This window comes from Desarmillaria tabescens (genome assembly GCF_030435595.1).
Source record: "Desarmillaria tabescens strain CCBAS 213 chromosome Unknown EV420scaffold_19, whole genome shotgun sequence".
In the NCBI taxonomy this organism is placed as follows: domain Eukaryota; kingdom Fungi; phylum Basidiomycota; class Agaricomycetes; order Agaricales; family Physalacriaceae; genus Desarmillaria; species Desarmillaria tabescens.
In genome coordinates this window covers 44,583-62,474 of record NW_026848318.1, presented here as the reverse complement: position 1 = coordinate 62,474, position 17,892 = coordinate 44,583, and the positions used below count along the sequence as shown (strand labels likewise).

At 48.2% G+C, this 17,892-nt stretch overlaps 5 protein-coding genes across 5 annotated transcripts; 3 read left to right on the top strand and 2 right to left on the bottom strand.

Annotated features, from left to right (window-relative positions):
- The first annotated feature begins 1,581 nt into the window (after positions 1-1,581).
- Positions 1,582-2,478, top strand: EV420DRAFT_1545327 (uncharacterized protein). The gene is made up of 3 exons (XM_060473266.1): positions 1,582-1,746; positions 1,908-1,961; positions 1,986-2,478. Exons 1-3 carry the CDS (start codon positions 1,602-1,604, stop codon positions 2,069-2,071), a joined length of 285 nt encoding a protein of 94 aa, XP_060330214.1. The 5' UTR covers positions 1,582-1,601; the 3' UTR covers positions 2,072-2,478.
- Positions 2,479-2,987: 509 nt separating this feature from the next.
- On the top strand, positions 2,988-3,440 carry EV420DRAFT_1545326 (uncharacterized protein). Its single transcript, XM_060473265.1, has 2 exons — positions 2,988-3,032; positions 3,088-3,440. The coding sequence occupies exons 1-2, from the start codon at positions 3,010-3,012 to the stop codon at positions 3,302-3,304; spliced, it is 240 nt and encodes a 79-aa protein (XP_060330213.1). The 5' UTR covers positions 2,988-3,009; the 3' UTR covers positions 3,305-3,440.
- A 6,932-nt stretch (positions 3,441-10,372) lies between these two features.
- EV420DRAFT_401092 (uncharacterized protein) lies at positions 10,373-11,268 on the top strand. Its single transcript, XM_060481978.1, has 6 exons — positions 10,373-10,567; positions 10,624-10,666; positions 10,715-10,726; positions 10,793-10,881; positions 10,938-10,960; positions 11,008-11,268. Exons 1-6 carry the CDS (start codon positions 10,551-10,553, stop codon positions 11,079-11,081), a joined length of 258 nt encoding a protein of 85 aa, XP_060330212.1. The 5' UTR covers positions 10,373-10,550; the 3' UTR covers positions 11,082-11,268.
- A 1,119-nt stretch (positions 11,269-12,387) lies between these two features.
- On the bottom strand, positions 12,388-13,498 carry EV420DRAFT_401104 (uncharacterized protein). The gene is made up of 4 exons (XM_060481979.1): positions 13,328-13,498; positions 13,142-13,277; positions 12,846-13,092; positions 12,388-12,789 (listed from the first exon to the last, which is right to left on the bottom strand). The coding sequence occupies exons 2-4, from the start codon at positions 13,170-13,172 to the stop codon at positions 12,564-12,566; spliced, it is 504 nt and encodes a 167-aa protein (XP_060330211.1). The 5' UTR covers positions 13,173-13,277; positions 13,328-13,498; the 3' UTR covers positions 12,388-12,563.
- Positions 13,499-14,375: 877 nt separating this feature from the next.
- On the bottom strand, positions 14,376-15,752 carry EV420DRAFT_1764451 (FMN-linked oxidoreductase; the record flags this gene model as incomplete). The annotated part of the gene is made up of 4 exons (XM_060480778.1): positions 14,376-14,805; positions 14,860-15,430; positions 15,478-15,541; positions 15,594-15,752. The coding sequence occupies 4 exons, from the start codon at positions 15,750-15,752 to the stop codon at positions 14,376-14,378; spliced, it is 1,224 nt and encodes a 407-aa protein (XP_060330210.1).
- Positions 15,753-17,892: the final 2,140 nt, after the last annotated feature.

Below are 17,892 nucleotides of genomic sequence, written 5' to 3'. Positions count from 1 at the left end.
TCTCTCCCCACTCGGAGGGCTCCCACTTGTTCTGGGATCTTCCACTCCAGTTGTCTCCGGTATGGGTTGCATCTTCTTCCTCGTTCGGGTAGAGGTCACCGAGGAGGTCTTCGAGTCGGATTCTCTCGAGCTCGGTGAGCTCGTCTCCTTCGAACTCTGTATCGACATCCTCTTCTTCGCGCGACTCCAGATCCCCTCCTTCTTCTCTTGACTCGCTTGAGACTGGAGGCTGAGCAAAGAGGCCTGGTAAGGGCGAGTCTCCTCGGTCGAGGAGTACCCCCCGGGTATCGGTGATATCGACGGACTCGGCGGAGGCGCTTCTGTAGGAGTCGGTGCTCGATCCTGAGGATCCCGAGCTGGACTGCGACGACCCGTAAAGGGACCCTCCAGGTCCTCTGGGTGTGATGGGTCAGCCATCGTGAAGGATTTGCTGGGATGCAGCCGGGATGAAGATTATTGGTGGTGGGTACGCCGGGGTTGCCAGAACGTAGTGGAATGGAAGCTGTGCTCGTACGCGCCTCTGTTGGCGACAGCACCGTTGGACGTAGTACAAGGAGGTGAACAAGAAAAAGGTTATAAAAAGCGCGGAGATGACGGGAATGGCGTCGGATAAGGGCATCCGTTCGAGGGCTTATTTTCTTGGATAGCCGACGGTAAGGATGGACCATACGACGGACAGTGCTAGGATGGTGAGAACTGCGAGGGTCGCGATAATCAGGTTGAGGTCAGTCTCGTAGGTGGGACTGGTCATCAACGGGATATCGTCATCGAAAGATGGGTCAGTCAATGTCAGCAGTATGACTGCTAACAGTGAAGCTAACTGTAAGGATAGTTTGAATAGGTTCGTGGTGCCTCAGACGAGGGGGACGTATGCGCCGTAGAGAGCGATTAGCAGTCCTGCTAGAATCGGTGCGGCGATACAGACTCGGATGAGGGCCAAGGTAAGTAGGACAGTTACTAGAACTGCAAAGATGGGGTCATTTATTAGGTGGGGAAGGATCCAAGCGATTACCGCGGCTTGGAGTAGTAGGTCAAAGGGAGTGACCCAAAGGACCACTACGACAAAGAAGTGTATCGGATGAATTTTGAGGTGAGTGCTTTTCCATTGGTCCACTCGTAACACGCTAACAACCACGAGGTTGTCCTTTTGAACGTGCGGCGATGACCTCTCTGGTCAAGCAAGAGGGTACTGCAAGATAAGAACTTGGGCAGCGCTCTTTCTCGGAAGTGACGCTGAGCAAGGTTTGTCGAGCTTCGGCTAAATGTTAGCCACTAACTCTTATCGACTTAGATCAACTCTAGATCGCCACTCGCACTTCGGTGGACGATACAAGAGGGGTCAAAGTAGATGGAAGAGAGCCAGCCGCGAACTTAGATAGTCACGAAACAGGGAGCTTTGAGATAGGTAGATTAAACCTTAGCCAAAGCTGGGGTTTAGACCAGCTGAGGCTCTACTTAAATACACGTTGAGTAAACTAAAAATAGTACTGTGAGAATGTCTGATCAGAACCGCAGCATAGAGTAAGCGTGAATGCGTAAGAAAAGAGAAAGAAAAGAAAAAGAAATGAATAATCCGTAACACAGTGCCAGCCAAATTCGTAATGCGCTGCAAGGGTCGGATATCCAGCAAATCTCTATATATGTTGATACTACTACTAGATGGATCTTCCTCGATCTTTTCACGAGTTGCCGCTCCCAGTTACATTGCGCAACCTGACCAAGCTCACTCTCTGGCACCATTCAAATGTAATATGCAATGACGCCAACTTTGTTCGTCGACTTTCCCACTTTGTCAGGCCTTGTCCCAATCTAGGAGATTAACATGGACAAGTTTCAATATAGGCAAGTCCATGTGTCGTGACTCTTCTACCGCACTCTGATTTAATCTTCCTTTCATGTATAATCAGTCCTCTCGAGCCACTCGGCCTGGGCAACACCATCCATCCCTCATGTCCATTTGTGTCCTCATCACGGGCAACTTTGAGACGAACATGACACTCGACTGGTGGGCCTCCACTTTGAGGCAGCTCAAACATCCACTCTCCAGGATGACTATCGAAATCGAGTTTGATATCGAGAATATTCCCCGTGAGGTATAGGACAAGTTTCCTCCTGCCCGTACTCCTGCTTGGGCGGCTCTTGTCCTCTTGATGGACCTCACCTGGCCTTGGCTCAAAGTGTATGAGATTCATACAAGACACTCGAGTCTCAGCGGGTTTGGGAAGATTTCAACATGAGCATGATGTCGATGTGCTTTTGTCAAGTGTCTCCCTTAGAGTAAAAAGAAATATGGGAGGAATTTCACCGGTTAGTGAAGGAAAGATCTCCTCGCCCCAAATATGTATGTGTTACACTCCTCTGAACAATTTGAATTACATACCTCTTCCTCATACATCTAATTTACTTATAGCTTTGTTGTCCCTCTAACATGTATGAACTGTCTCTATTATATTGAATTCATTATAAAGAAGATTCTAGTCGCCGTCAGCGTTACTCGTTCAAATACTTGAAGACATTCTTCTCGTGGCTCTCCACAGCAAATCAAACTCCATTTTGCCGCCAATCTTATTCTCAACTTTCGAGCCTGTGTCTTCGGCTTGACGAGGCGGAATCTTGACCGTCTGCCGGGTATTCTATTGGTTTAATTTCTTGGAATATCATCGATTTTTTATCGAACCTATAGTGACACCACGACTTGAGCAAATACCAGCAAGGTCGTACACGCCTCGGCACGTGGCGAGCCCTTGTGCTGAAAAGCAACCCACAGTCATAAAGTTTCCTTTTCCGTCATCTGCCATAAGCAAGTAAGTACAAATAGGTGGCTGTGCTCAATTCAGCAGTCCCCTTCCTATACTCTCGCATCTACCAAAACCAAACAATCACAACATAGCCGTGCAGCATGTCAAGACTCCGTACTCAGTACTCAGCTGTTTACCATCTCGATTCTATCGTACCTGTAATACTAGCTTCAAAAAGTCGCCTCGCATATTGAACCTGGACAGCCGGGGAATGCTTGAGAATTATATTGGATCGTGAGTGACTAATACCTTCTGTGTTTTCCCTTCGCTGATGCGTCGCACTCTATAGTTTGTTCCACTTACGAGGACTAGTACTACTCATCGCTGTCCTAGCACAATTAACACTGCATCTGTCCTTCCCTATGTTCTACCAACAAGAAGCACGCTTTCTCACTTCGTCTCCGGACACTTGCAGAGGAAAAGTCTCCCTTTGGGGTCCCGTGCTCGATACACGAGAACATTGTATCCAACAAGATCATTATCGCGTATATCAGCCAGCAAGATGAGGATCGGTACAAGCTTGTAAAAGACGACCACAAGGTGATAGTTGAGGTGCTGAAGGAGCTCGTCCAGGGGAAGAATATGGGAAATGGCGAAGCAGAGTGGAAACTGAATGCTTTTCTGGCAGAGTGAATAGCCAAGTATGACCAGGACCAGAGCTAGGTGTGATCGCCTGGACCACCTGGGAATGAGCTCGCCCATCTGCTGTTCATGGCCCCGATGAAGCTCTCAGCTACCCTCGATATATTCTATTCAGGTTTTCACATGGTGCACGCAGTCGATATGATATTGGCGAGTACATCTATTAGTGCTCTACGCCATTGTTCCTCAACTGTTCACTAGATTCTGCCATTCTCCTCCCATTCGCCGTGTATCCACCACACTACGACGAATCGGCATCAACCCCAACCCAACGACCCATCCCCATGACTCTGCTTCAGTCGTTCATTCCCTCCCGATATTGCGTTATCCCTTACCACTCAACGACGTCCACCTGTTCCCGCTGCGTCGGTCTCTCGATGGACGGTGAACGTGCGTTGATGGAAAGTGGAAAAGGACCTTTATTTCTGTCTGGAAAGGAGGGAGTGAGGCGGTCCTTGGGAACTAGGGGAGAGTATGCCTGGAAACTGGAGGCTGCGTAAAGTACGACCCCACCCCATCCTGGTGTGTGGGTGTCCGAGTTTTGGCCGGAGACGACGGATCGTCTTCTGGCAAGCAAGACGTCTGCGTGATGTGGTGGTGAGATGAGGTGTCACCTCGACTACCCACTCGTGCCTGCCTGCCATCGTCTGCGCCTAGACGATGTATTCAAAACTGGCTCACACACTCACGGCGAAACCTCACATAAGGTAGAGGCGGCAGGCAGTCTTAGGAGGGGCTAGTTTTCTTCGACACCATGTATCAACATCTGGCGAGCGAGGGCATGGCGTCGGGGTATTGTTGGGGATACAAAGAGTATAGGACTAGGGTGAACTGGACATGGTACGCACGTCGCACGATGTCGACTGTCTTCGTTACTGATCATTCATGTTTAGGCTGTTATTGTACACCTCTCACCCCAGCCTGTTCCTGGACGACAACTTTTGCGCCGACACGATGTATCGACGTCCGGTGAACAAGCGCACGGCGTCATGGCACTGGTCGGAATTTTGGAATAGATCATGGGTCTGAATTCGGGGGCTCTTATTAGAGATGGTTCGGCACTATGCAGTGTGGATTTTTCAATGCACAAATGATCTACGACGTATACGACTGGTACATCGGTATTTTGTGGATGAATCTATTTGTAGTACTACGATGTAAGCGCCATCAAAGAAGCAGACGTGCCACGCAAGCACTTCGTAACCAAATCTCCAAATCTTATCACCGTCAACGAGTTTCGCGCCGACGAAATAATTTGTTTGTTATTATAAGTCCAGGTGAGTGACATGAATGTATTTCATTGGACTTGCGTAGATCAACCCGAACAGGAATCATCGCTTTCGGTGTTTCCTTACGTGTTTTGAGTCGGGTGCATTACCAATGAAAAGGTTAACTCCTCAAGAAAGGGACGGCGGCGGGATTCAAGGACGGGATTCAGGACAAGATTCAGCAAGGTCGTATTCGCCTCGGCACGCGGCGGGCACTTGTAATCCATAGATGTGTTCAGAAGTTCGATCTATGCTCGCCTGTTTTTGCCTAAAGGCGTGGCGTCTAGCTGTGGCATTCAGTTAGTAGCTGACTGAATACACACATAAACCGGTTTGTGTCAGAAATTGCAATCACCGTTTGGGAGAGACTCTGGTAAACGCTACATTGAAATGTATGATACGATGTTTATTCAGTAGGTGTCAACGGATCGGATATCCGCCGATTCGGGTCTATCTTGACATCGGTCATGAATACCATGTCCCCGTTGGTTTCGGGCGTGTTTCAATGGCGTGTCCCTGGCATCCCCACACTTACACCAATTAGAATGCTGACTCTCACGTAGGCTTCTTCTTAGAGCCCAGAATAACTTTGTTTCACTGGGTTTCTATGCCAGTACTTGCCCCGCATCGCCGCGCGCTTGCTAGGCTATTTCCACATCCGTAGTGCCTGCGTGAATGTGCCCGTTTGCGCTTGGAGACTTGGCTTTATGTCATTTTGTATTTCGCCCAACGCCTTCGAGGATCGATCCTTTCTGGATACACACTCGGGTTAATTAACGGAGACAGCAGTTTGAAATTTCCGGGCATCAAAATCCACCCATGGTCGATTGGGTTGCTTCTGCGCATGTCCTGTATGACGGAACTTGATTTTGAATATGATCATTTTCGACTTAACGTTCTAGATCGCCTGTTCTTTCCACCTATAGTTCTGACGCAGATTAAGGACACGCTGACTTCTTGGAAAATGTAGATAGACAGATGGAATGATGGATTCAAGAATTACTTACTCAGCTTGTTGAATTGAACTACTTTTAATTACTAAGGCTATCTTGTGACCGTTATCTCTCTAGTCTTCTCTACAAAGCACAGCTTCCATGTCTTCTGTCCGACACTTTTGCCGGCAGTGTTACGAGGAAAATCTGGATCATAAGGATTACAAGGGTAAGATGATTGGAAAGAAGCAGAACAAATCAGCCCAACTTTGCGTGCATTTTAGTTTCGGAGGCGCCTCATAGACCTTACTACGAAATATTGACCCCCCCCCAATCTTCTCTGTTAGGTGGACCCTCATTATCAATGCGGTAGCCCTCTCCAATGTCGCGCCTCGCGAACATCAAATTAAGTGAAACTAGGTAAGAACTTCCACGTGTTCCCAGGGTCCTCCCGCCGATACTGATTGATTAACATCTTTTCTGACTTGAGTCTGTACCCTGTTGTTGTATATCCAGTTCTGTTCGGAAATAATATCGCAAACGTTCCTATGCTGTCTTGAGAGCCCGCGGATGACTTCAGATTTCTACGATGTCTTCTCATCAAGTTTTCTTACTCGCCGTAGAATAAGGTCCCCGCGTATAATGGTGTTTCCCTGATGAACTTGGCAGTGTTCTCCCGGATCTTCTGCTGAAACAGCTGACTACCAGTATTGCGACCTTGTAAGTCCCAGTCGCGTCGACGGCCTTAGCTGCCCAATCGTTGCCCTGAGCTTATAAAGTGAGTCCTATCTCTGATATCTTCCATCCTCCCAGTCGCATTTGACCTCGTGTTTCTTCCTTTGCCCCTTCATTGTATACATGATGTGCCGCCGTCGCCAGTGAGCAGATCCTCGTCATTTCGTCAATATCTACTCTCTGCTTATCACTTAACTATAGAGTAAGGAACATCTATCTCCAATGTGGCCATGCTATCAACCTCGTATGCCATTACTATTCTGATATACTGACTACCAAAATTTACGGGTCATCGGTAACTTAGCCTGACAAAATCGTATGTCAAATACTCGCAATATCAGCCATCTCAGGTTCATTTTTCACATTTCTTCTCAACTTTTCTTAGATTCAGTGCGAGGAGTCTAAATGCAAGTTTAGTCTATTCCATCCTGCGAGCTGTAAACCGCCAATTTGTCTGCGTACCTGCTGGCAATAGTATGTATATACCTGCTTGAATCACCCTCATTCTAACCCGTAGCCTACAGCCTTCGCTATCCGGAACAGTATTGTATGCTTTGGAATATCCCGTTCTTCCCCGCTAATATTTATGATAGCACCCAATATCAGAGGGTATTGCCCTTCATGCTACCAGGGAACGCAATACCAAGGACGTCAATAAAAAACGATTTACTCCGTCGGTCATTATTACTATAAAGTTAGATCACACGACGAGCTTTCGACCCAAAGGATATTAATTTTTCAAGTAGAAGACCGCTGATCTTGTTTAGCTACTAATGTCCCGGAGTTCTGAGTCCTCATTTTCGTCACCCTAAGTACGGTTTTGAATTCATCTCATGCGAAGCGCTTGACGATCTGTGTTTCTTGATGCCGGACATCCCTGATCGACGAACTGCCCCATGCGGATTCAAAAAAGATTTACTGTATACCACAGCCATCTCTACCGCAGACCTTGGCGTGTGATATGATGATATTTGCGTCCGGCACACCTAAAGGTCCGGGGCCCCGCAATGATGAGATAATGACTGGGACCCTTCAGACCATTTGCCTTCACCGATCGGATAGATCGTGATCGTTCGGATCTTGGATCGAATTCTGGTTCTAGAATTGTAACAGTAAGCAGGAATGGACCGATTCGAACTGAGGTCGTCAATGGTGTACGAAAAAGTCCCGGTGAATTCGCCATTGCGATATGATTCGTTGGTCCGTAAGGACGATCGATAGCTCTGTATAATCTATACGAATGAAGGAAGCTAGAGAATGAAAAAGAGATCAAGGTTGGGAGTCAGTTCTCCTCGCATTAATTACCCTGAGTGCCGAGACGAGGTCGTCCTCTGTGCATACGAGGCCAATCTTGGTTCACAGAGGTCGAATCATTACAAAGAGAACGAAATTTCGCAATGAAATACCACCCTGGGAAAGCACTTTTGGGCTGAGTCTATCGTGTATTCAACAAAGAAACAAAGTTACTGGGGGTGCGACCAAGTATCATGCAAAGGTGGACTTCAAGCTATTGACGGCAAGTCTGCAGGCGAGGGTTGATATAACTAAGGCGCATGATGTCTGGTTTTCCCCGCAATTCTCCTCTGGCTGGCGGCACTGAAATGTGGGTATGGGGTAGGCATGCTTCGCCACTGCGGGGGACAACCACCCATTACCGCAGGCAGGTAGGTACATGATAGAATCGCTCAACAGGAGTTTGCGTGGAAATCTTTGAGCTTCGAGATGATGTCGCGGCGAGTGGTATTGATATCCATGTAGAATCAGGTAAAGTATGTTGTATCTTCACATATTATGCGGCCGTCATGTCGTTCATTGCGAAGAACAGGTGGGATGTAGAAAGGTAGCATTTGAGAAGGCAGGCCAGAGGTCCATCGGTGGTCGAGATAGGCTACCATGGTGGCCTTATTTCAAATGACCGATCTAGTGAAGTAGCCTTGTATGATGGATATAGAAAGTTGCGTGCACTTCGGGCTAATGGTAGCGGCGCCAATCTTTTTCGCGAGAGCTTTGACGCCGAACACAAACAACTTCGTGTGCTAAGGCTTCAAGATCGGAAAATATCTGCAACATAGATCCGTCAGTTTCGAGACGAGCAAGTGACGAAATATGTGTACTTGCCTCGTCTGCTGGGTGGGCGCGCTGCCGGTCTGTAATGCGTGATGGCATTGCGCGCAATGAGCCTTTTCGTGATAACGGCCTTGAGGGCGATTGGTCCCGATGTTTACGACCGCGCCGAATCACATCAAGAAGAGAGTGGTCTGAACCAGCGAAACGCATGCCAAAACTTTGGGCTAAGTCTCGGCCAATCAGGCCCATGGTGTTGGTGGTGATGAAGTTATACGAGCCAACGACGATTGAGGGAGGGAGGACGAGCGAAACAAGCTGAGTATGGGTTCGCCCCGCTGAGTGGGGTGAAACCTTGTCCCGCAGTACACTTTCAGTCATTGACGAGGTCGTATGGCGAGGGTCGGCCATAGCGACTCCTCTTTCTCCCCAGAAACTCTCTCATAGCACCAATATGGAGGTCGTCTCGTCCAACGTCCTTTCCATTCACGGGTTTTCAGCGACTCTAGAATGCACGTCGGATTTTCACGACATCGTCAAGCACCCTGTCAGTCAATATCGTAGCTGATAGTGTGACAATGACTGTGATGCCGCCTGCCCCTCGCGGAGGTGGGGATATGGTGATGCTGACATGTGGGGATCATCGCTGCACATGCCGGCGTGGTATAGAGGCCGGCTTTCCGCGATTTGAAAGGTCGTAGCCCGGAATCTGTTTCGCTCGATTGTAGACAAATGTGACAGACGGGGCATATGTCACGAGTCTCCAGCGAAGATGGTGAAACAGAACCAATGGCTATAGAGTGACAGCCGTGAGTTTGAGGCCAAAGAAAAAAGACGTTTAACGCACAGATCTTCAAATCTCCTTAATTAACACCTTCCTCAGCGCATTGGTAACTTTAAGACCCCGATACTAGCACCCATCCAGCCTTTCTTGTGTGCAATTCTCGTTCCTGGTTCTCCCTGGTAATGGCACTTATTCTGGTCGCATGACGCGGACACATGAGGTTGAGAAAATGAACAAAAGTTAATCAACCCACATAAGTCTTTTACTTTAAATTTTCAAGTCAACGTCCCAAGAGTGCTGAGCATACCTCGGCTCCTGCGAGATCTTTCATAGCGACGTTCGTAGCGCATGTTTTGCGCATGCTGGTCCGTGGCAGAGGATAGGTCAAATTATTTACGTCATGCCGAAGACTTGCCGGGTGATAAAAGCCCATCCAGGAATGGCCACCTGGGCCAAATCCGAGGAGATAAGGGGAACTTGCACAGAGACTCGCCACAGTTCGATAGAAGTGTCCGTGTGCTGGTGAATATTTGTTCCGGCTTGTCCGCAATTTAACAAGATCTTCTTGGTTATCCAACCGCTGCCTGTTATAGCCTCTCACCTTCCCACTGATCTTCACCAGGTGATAAAATATTAAATAAATCGGACGATACAAATAGGAGTCAATGCTGAAAAGGTAGTGTCAGCCGCAATAAAAATACTTGGTACGCAGGATTCTTATACCCTTGTAAACATCACTCTGACAATGCCTCGATGATTACTACCAACCCCGGTCTTGATAGTAGACGACCGGGTCGTCTACTATCAAACTGTGCTCAGTGAGTGGATCTCTTGTGCTCGAGTCATAGCCTCCATTTTTAAGTCAGTTTCGCCCATCAGGGTGACGTGTCATGTAGCCGCGTTCTGTTCCATCTAATAATATGGATCGACGGGATTGCGTATCTTTTTGTTGTATATCCAGACTGCTTAGAAACACCACCACCAAAGGCAGGTCCTCTATCTTAAAAGGTGAGTGACTTCACATCTTCTGCTGTCTTCTTACCAAAATTCTGACTCCCGTAGAATGATCCGTTCGGCCTTGACTCCTCGGACCCTTCCCTGATAGACTCGGTAGCGCGGTCTGAGCCTTAGCTCTTTATTCGACACAGCCTAGTACCAATATTATGACTGTGCAAGTCCCGTTCAACTCGGCATAAGCTACTCGTAGTCAGCACAATTGTTGACCTTGGTTTATAAAGCGAGTAGTATCTCTGGTATCTAGCCTTTCAGCATCCTCTTTCAACCTCCCAGGCGTGTTGCGTCTCTTCGCGCCTTACCCAAAAACACAATGTGCCGCCGTCGCCAGTGAGCAGACCATCCCTGCTGCATCAATCCAGTCCCTGCTTATCGCTTATGTATAGAGTCAGGAATGTCTACCTCCAATGCGGTCATACCGTCAACCTCGTATGTCCTTGTATCGATCACCGACCTTGCTAATCGCTGTCAATTTAGCCTGAAGAAATTGTACGTCAAAGAATACACAATTTTATTCACTTCAGGCTGAGTCTTCGCACTCTAAATGTTTCTCAGATTCGATGCGAAAATTCCAAATGCAAGTTTAGTCTATTCCATCCTAAGAGCTGCAAACCACCAGTCTGTCTGCATACCTGTTGGCAATAGTACGTCTACACCGGCCCACCCGAATCGCTGTCCTCCTACTAACCCAAGTCTCTAGCCTTCGCTATCCCGAGCAGTATTGTATATCGTGCAATCTTCCCGTTATTTCACGCTAACATCTACGATAGCCCCCAACATCAACGGATTTTGCCCTTCCTGCCAGTGCTACTGGGAAATGCAATACTACCAAGGACGTCATTAAACTAGGATTTACATAATTACATGGACTCGGACCCTACGATGACCAGCCTTCGACTCGAAGGATAAGTATTTAAATAAAGTACTAGTAGAAATCCTGTGGAATGCATGCCCCGTATTGCTGAATCAGCATTTTGACCACAAGTAAGAATCCGAATCTATTTTCTGCGAAGCGCTCAGCGATCTATGTAATACTAATTTAGACGATCACCGATTCCGTCATTGGCGTCAATTCAAGTATGCGCCAAAAAAGGGTACGTTGGATACCCTGTAATATAATGTAATATGAGAGCGATGGCGCTTCAAATTCCAAAAGCCCGTCTACTTAGCCGGCATAGATTGAGGCTGTCCTGGTTCAAATGTTCAGAATTTTTTTGTTTACATAAATAGAAAATCTCGACAACAATTCGCAATGGACTTTCCCAGATTCGAACTGAGATCTTTGCGACCATAGGGAAATAAATCGCTGCCCTGAAAACCCCCATTAGTTATGCTGCTACGATAGCATTTGTCGGTGCGTAAGGTGATCCTCATGTATAAGCCTATGCTTTGTTTACACGGCGAGACGATGCGGATAGGTGGCATCTCGAAAACGCAAAAGAGATAAATGTCCCGAGTTCTTTTCTCGCTTATATCGATTGCTCGACGGGCTGCGGGGGGTTCTTCCTCCATGCAGCGCTAAGTCGTTACGGAGGGGACAGATTTTCACAATAAAGCACTATGCCGGCCGACCACGTCCTGATGGAGGCTTCGGCTCTGACGATGGAGATACTAAACTTTGCAGAGGGTATATCCAGGTACCGTACATAGGTAGACTCTGGTATGATATATCGTTGCCGTGCGTCTGCGGATCAGAGAATGACACGAGATCGTAAGGCTAACACGGGGATGCTGAACAGTGACGTGCAAAAGATAACCCGTTGGTTCCGATAAGCGAGATATCCTTGCAGGGAAATGTCGTGGAGTGGTTCTTTTCAAGTTTGAAAGGATCTGCAGGTGGCAGAGTGGTTATTTGACGCCTTGTCCTACAACGGTTTCTGATACGACTTGAAGGTCTCCAGGTGCCTTCCATGTGTCGTCCTTCCAACTTCCAAGGAACGACATTTCGCCACTCCTGACTCCCCGCGCAAAACATTCTCCTCGTGAATCACAACAACGCGCAAATCGCCGTATTTGCAAAGCATGGCTCGCTCCCCATAACAAAGTCGACCTCACGTCCCCCAAACCACTCGCTCATCCTTCAAGGTTCTCTTTCGCATTTGCACATAGCTTCTCCCGCACTTCACCCTCTGGCACCATCTTTGGAGCTCCGCCCACACCGCCATCGCGCCTTTCATCCTTTTCGTCCAGTACGGGAAGAGGGATGGCTGGAAGGAAAGCGAAAGTGTCGATTACTGCGTCGGAGAAGGGAAGGTGGTGTATCATCGTCCCAGTGGGTGTTGGTGCTGGCATAAGGTCCCAAGAAGGAACGACCAGGCCCGCAGCCCTAACGTAGCAAGGTACGCGCTGGGTATGAGCACAGATTCCGAGAGGGGTACGTTTCATCGAGATGGGCCACTATGGTGGCCGTGTCAGAGATGGCGGCACCAGTGAAGCAGTCTTGGATGATGGGTATGGACAGTCGCTCCCGCTGGGAGGTAGGGGCGCCAATCCTTGCGGTGAGAGCTTTAACATCGGATATCGGCACCAAGTTGTCGAGGTTCAAACGGTATCTGCACCGTTAATTCATCAGTTTCGAAACGAGCCGGCGACGGGAACGTGGGCGTACCTCGTCCGCCAGGTTGACGCGCTGCTAGTCTGTAACACAGAAGATGACTTTGCTCGGGCTGAGCCATTTTGAGATAGCGACCTTGAAGGCGACTGTCCATATCCACGTTGAATCACATTGATAAGAGGGTGATATGAGGCGGTGAAGCACATGCCAAGACTATCGACCAAATGTCGTCTAGTAGGCGTACTGCTCGTCTTTTCCTCTGACTGGTGGCAGCGAAGGGTGTTCTCTTGCGGATCGACATCTAGTCTTGCATGAGATTGGTCACTTGCTAGAGAAAAATGGTCACGTACCCATCCAAGACCTGCATGTATGTGCTATCATCGGGCCGTAAGATTTGTCGCGCTATGGCACAAGCGAAGCCGACATTGCTGGTAGTATTGTCGGTGACACCTAGGCAGTGTCATGTTTTCATTCCAAGTGCAAGGTCTACATCGTCCGTGAGGCTCGTCGTACAGAGTTGAAGGTAGCGCACCAACTTTTTCCCGCCCCTTTTGAATGTCTGGTCAATATTGTAGCTGATAGTATGACAATGACAGTCGTCGTGCCTCCTGCAAGTTCTCGCAGTGGTGGGTGTCGATACGTGGGTATTGCTCGCCGTAAGTACCAGTGTAGTAAAGGGACCGGTATTCCATGATCTTGATAGCTGTAGCCCATGCTCTGTTTTGCTTGGCTGCACGATTGCGACAGATGCCGGGGCATATGAGACTTCAGCAATGACGAAAAAGTAGAACTGCTTGCTAGTGGTAGCTGTGAGTTTGAGACGTAAAGCAAAAAAGACAGTTAACGCACAGATCGGCAAGTCTTCGTAACTAACACCCTCCAGTCACCGACGTCGACCGTTTTTCTGAGTAGATTGACAGTGACCACCTGGCCCATTGTTTCTCTATTCCAACGCGGAGTATCTGGGATAGGCCTAGGTTGGATTTACGCCTTGTATCCATACTCTGTGCATACCGGTGAATTTCTGCAACGCAAGAGAAAGACAATTGTCTTACCAAAAAGCAAAGGGACTTCGGCTGCCGCTCCCTAGTATATATTCACCACTGCTGAACATATCTCAGCTCCTGCGAAATCGTCCTGAGCGACATTCGTGACGCATGATGATGTTGGTCCCAGGTGAGGAGTTAAGTGCACGTGGCAGAGATCGCTCCAGTCGGTCCGTGTGCCGGTGAGCGTTTCTTCTTGGTTCCTTCACTTGATATGAGGCTATCAATCTAAGAAGATATTCTTCAAGCTGGTGTTTTGCTACATACTATACTCGCAACTATCAAGCTGTTACGTCAAGCTATCGCTCAGCTCTCAAGACCTTGTTTTCCCGAAGTTCTTTCCACACTCGTACGCTCTGTTCTGTGTCTGGCACGATACCCTGTGAATGCCACTCTGACAAATGTCTCGATGATTATCAGCGGCTCTCTGTCATCGAAATATCTCAAGTATCTACAAGTTGAAACGCATGTGGACCCAGATTGCTTTACTCGATGCTCTACACTATTGAAAATGCTCTATACTACTAAAGGAAGTCTACTAGTTAGCTTTTCCTCGTCGAGCCCTCCCCATCTTGTAGCCCCATTGTATCTGGTGCGCAAGATGTATATCTACATCAAGGTCTTGCGCATATCTTAACACGAGACCCGGATTCTGTTGGAAGGCTCTACCGCACAATACCACATCAGCTAGACCGTCTTCCAATACGCCTTGCGCCGTGTGACCGTCAGTTATACCTCCTACAGTGGCGACCAGTAATCCAGGATTGGTTCTTCTCACGGCATGTGCTAACGGTGACTGGTACGCAGGGCCCGGAATAATCTTCTGCTTGTTGTTGTTGCCGCCAGCCGACACATCTAAAACATCAACGCCGTGAGCTGCAAGAATAGGCGTGATTCTGACGGTATCCTCCGAACGCCACGAGGGGATGTTGGGGAGGGTCTGTTCTACACATTCACTTCCTGATATTCTGACGAGCAAACATGTTAATAGCCGACCATCGGTACCAATCAAACCGACTCACCTGTAGAAAAGCGGCATTTCGAGAGGCATCACAGATCTAATCGCGTCGATTACTTCCAAAGCGAAACGAATACGTTTTTCAAAGCTTCCACCATACTCATCGGTACGATGGTTACTGGTTGGGCTCATGAACCCAAACAGCAAGTAGCCATGCCCACCGTGGACCTCGAGAGCATCGAACCCGACTTTCACAGCTCTCTCTGCCGCCTTCCTGAATGCCTCCACCACCTCTTTGATCCTCTCCTTCGACATCTCTTTCGGCAACGGATAGTCGTCATTGAATCGAAGCGGCGACGCAGCATAGACATTATCAGCCCATCCTCCAAGCTCCGCCGTCGCCAGTTTAGGGCCAGGTAACCATGGTGCGGTGATGGACGCTTTTCGGCCAGCGTGTCCCAGCTGCATGGCGATCTTCTGATTCTGCGAATGCGCGAACTCGACGATAGGCGCCCAGAGAGCCACATGTTCGTCCGACCAGATACCAGCATCTTCGGGAGTGATGCGGCCCTCTGGAACGACGGATGTAGCTTCGGTGAATGTAAGTCCAGGACCACGGGTGAAGATGCCGCCAACTATGAGACGATGAGATACTATTAATTACGGAACATATAAAACGTACGATGCGCGAAATGCCAGGGGGTTATCTTGCCATCCTTCGCTGAATACTGGCACATGGGCGATACCTATACCAAGGGGCCATTGAGGACGTTGTCATGGCCTCGTAAGATGTCTTACAAAAATCCTGTTCTGCACAGTTAACCCTCGTATCGTGAGCGGCTGGAAAAGAAGCGGTATAGGTTTATCATCGGGTTGGGAAGCGGCGGCGGTCCCAGCAGGGGGGTTTTGCTCGGGCGTGAAGAAAGAGACGCCTTTCACTGCTACGTTGGCGTTCATGAGAACGATTTGAAGGGCTGGTAAAGATCTAAATACTGGTCTTGTCTGCAGCTTTTATAATCGGCTTGCGATAAGATTTCGGTAGCATTCTTCTGTACACAGCCCGGCGTGAGTGAATAGAAATGCTGAGAAACCCGGAGATCAGTTTCCGGGTCCTGGAAATATAGAGAGACTCGATTGTATATCATACTAAAGGTGATTTCAAGGCTTACCTACTTCCTACTACATGAAGGACATTTGAAGGGCATCCAACGATTCAGATAAGCCTAGTTCGGCAGCAGCAGCTAGCACCATACGATGAGAGCATATATGAAAAGGCCCTTTTAATCCTAGGAAAAGCAATTCAGATGAAATCTTTCGAACGGAATTCCCGCAAAATCCGTTTCGAACGTGCTCGAATTCACATGAGGAAACATGTGAGAAAGTTTACTAATACATGCCAGGCTAATCAATAAACTTGAATTGATTCCTGGAAAACCTCACCGCTCTGTCAAAGACCCCATCCTGGTTACTCGGAGGAACACCTCCGTGTACTGTTGGCGTTACTGCGCGATCTCATCACGAAATAGTATGCAGCCGAGGCACTTGTACGTCTGCGACGATGACCTTAATACAGTGGGGTAATATGAATGATGTATAAATAGCACGCAGGGCTGACACGGCCCCGAGTCTTCGACGGCGTACACCACTGTTCTAGACGAGCGTGAATGCGATGGATCATGAGGTTTGACCTATATCAATCGATGCACATGCTTCCCGCAAGTCCTGTGTGCCCTGTGGAGGGGCGGTGGTCGGATGACGACGCTCACGATTCACAGGAAAGCAGCTTTCATCTCTTTTAACCCCTGATTTTCATTTTGGTACATGCAATAGAGACAGACAGACAGAACAGGACAACGAAGAAAAAACCGAAATGTAGATAAGAAACCGAAGTAGTACAAGACGTAAACAAACAAGGAACGAATAAATGAATTCAGATATCCAAGAGTCCAGGCTGTCCAGCTAGTTTAGGAGAAGTATGTATACAACTGCATGTCGTACAAGATAGAAAAGAGATAGAGAGAGCTCATAGAGCACCCAGGTAATGGAAGGCGCTCGCTCGCTCATCCTACTACGAGTACTTAGAAGCCAGCGCTCTCAGGCCCAACTCGAGGCATTACTGAAGATTAGATCGTGAAGCGGGAGTCATTTTCCGAGTTATATTAAGTGCAGAAGCGAGAGACGGAGCGAAAGAATCGGAGGAGATGTCGAATCCATAGAGACAGCGCCACCATTCTAAAATAAGAGTTGCTGCGTGAGCCTGCACTCCGGGAATGCGGAAATTTGAGAGAGTCGGATTTACTTGCCTATACCTAAGATTTCATGTGAAAAACAGGACTTACTGATACTGGTAGCCATACCAAAGGTTCAAGAAAGCATTGAATCATCCCCGGAATGTAAGATATCGAATTTCAATCCAGGCTGCCGTAATCGAGCTCTGAAAGCAAAGATTCAGGAATTCCCTGAACTAGTGACGAAAGCCTCCGTTCAGGGCAAAGTTTCGGCAGATGGTAAACCTAAGGTTTGCGGGGGCCCGGAATGCATGCCCAGACCTTTGATTCCCGTGCCGACATCCAGTATACCCAAATTAGGATTCATGACCCCGTTCCGGCCCAGGACGCCCCAAACCTTAGTTTCGGCTTTGCCTAACACGGATACCGAAATAAAGTATTCCAGACGGGATTTCGGTAGCACTCACATTTTCAGTACTGGTCTTGCCGAAGTATGTACCGAAACAGATGCTTTCGGCATTGATTCAGGGTAGCTGGAAACAATTAGCTTCGGTTCGAACACCGGAATCTCGTGATCCATTCCTGCTTTCTTTGATTTGAGATAAATTTCACGCCGTCTTGGAACTTTTGATATCGGACGAAATTTCAGCAAGTCTCATTCACTTTCCGAAAAGTTAGGTATAGGTACTATAGTCAGGATGTCCTAAATTTCTACATTTACGGTGTGCTGTTGAAAAGGTCTGCGACAGCGGCCGTACCTGTGTGAGCGATGACAGTCAAATCTGATCCGGTTGCTGGTTAGATAGTATTGGAGGTAAAGCCTTGCAGGTGCGCTGTTTTTCCAAATGGCAAGCTTTGTCAGTTGTGTC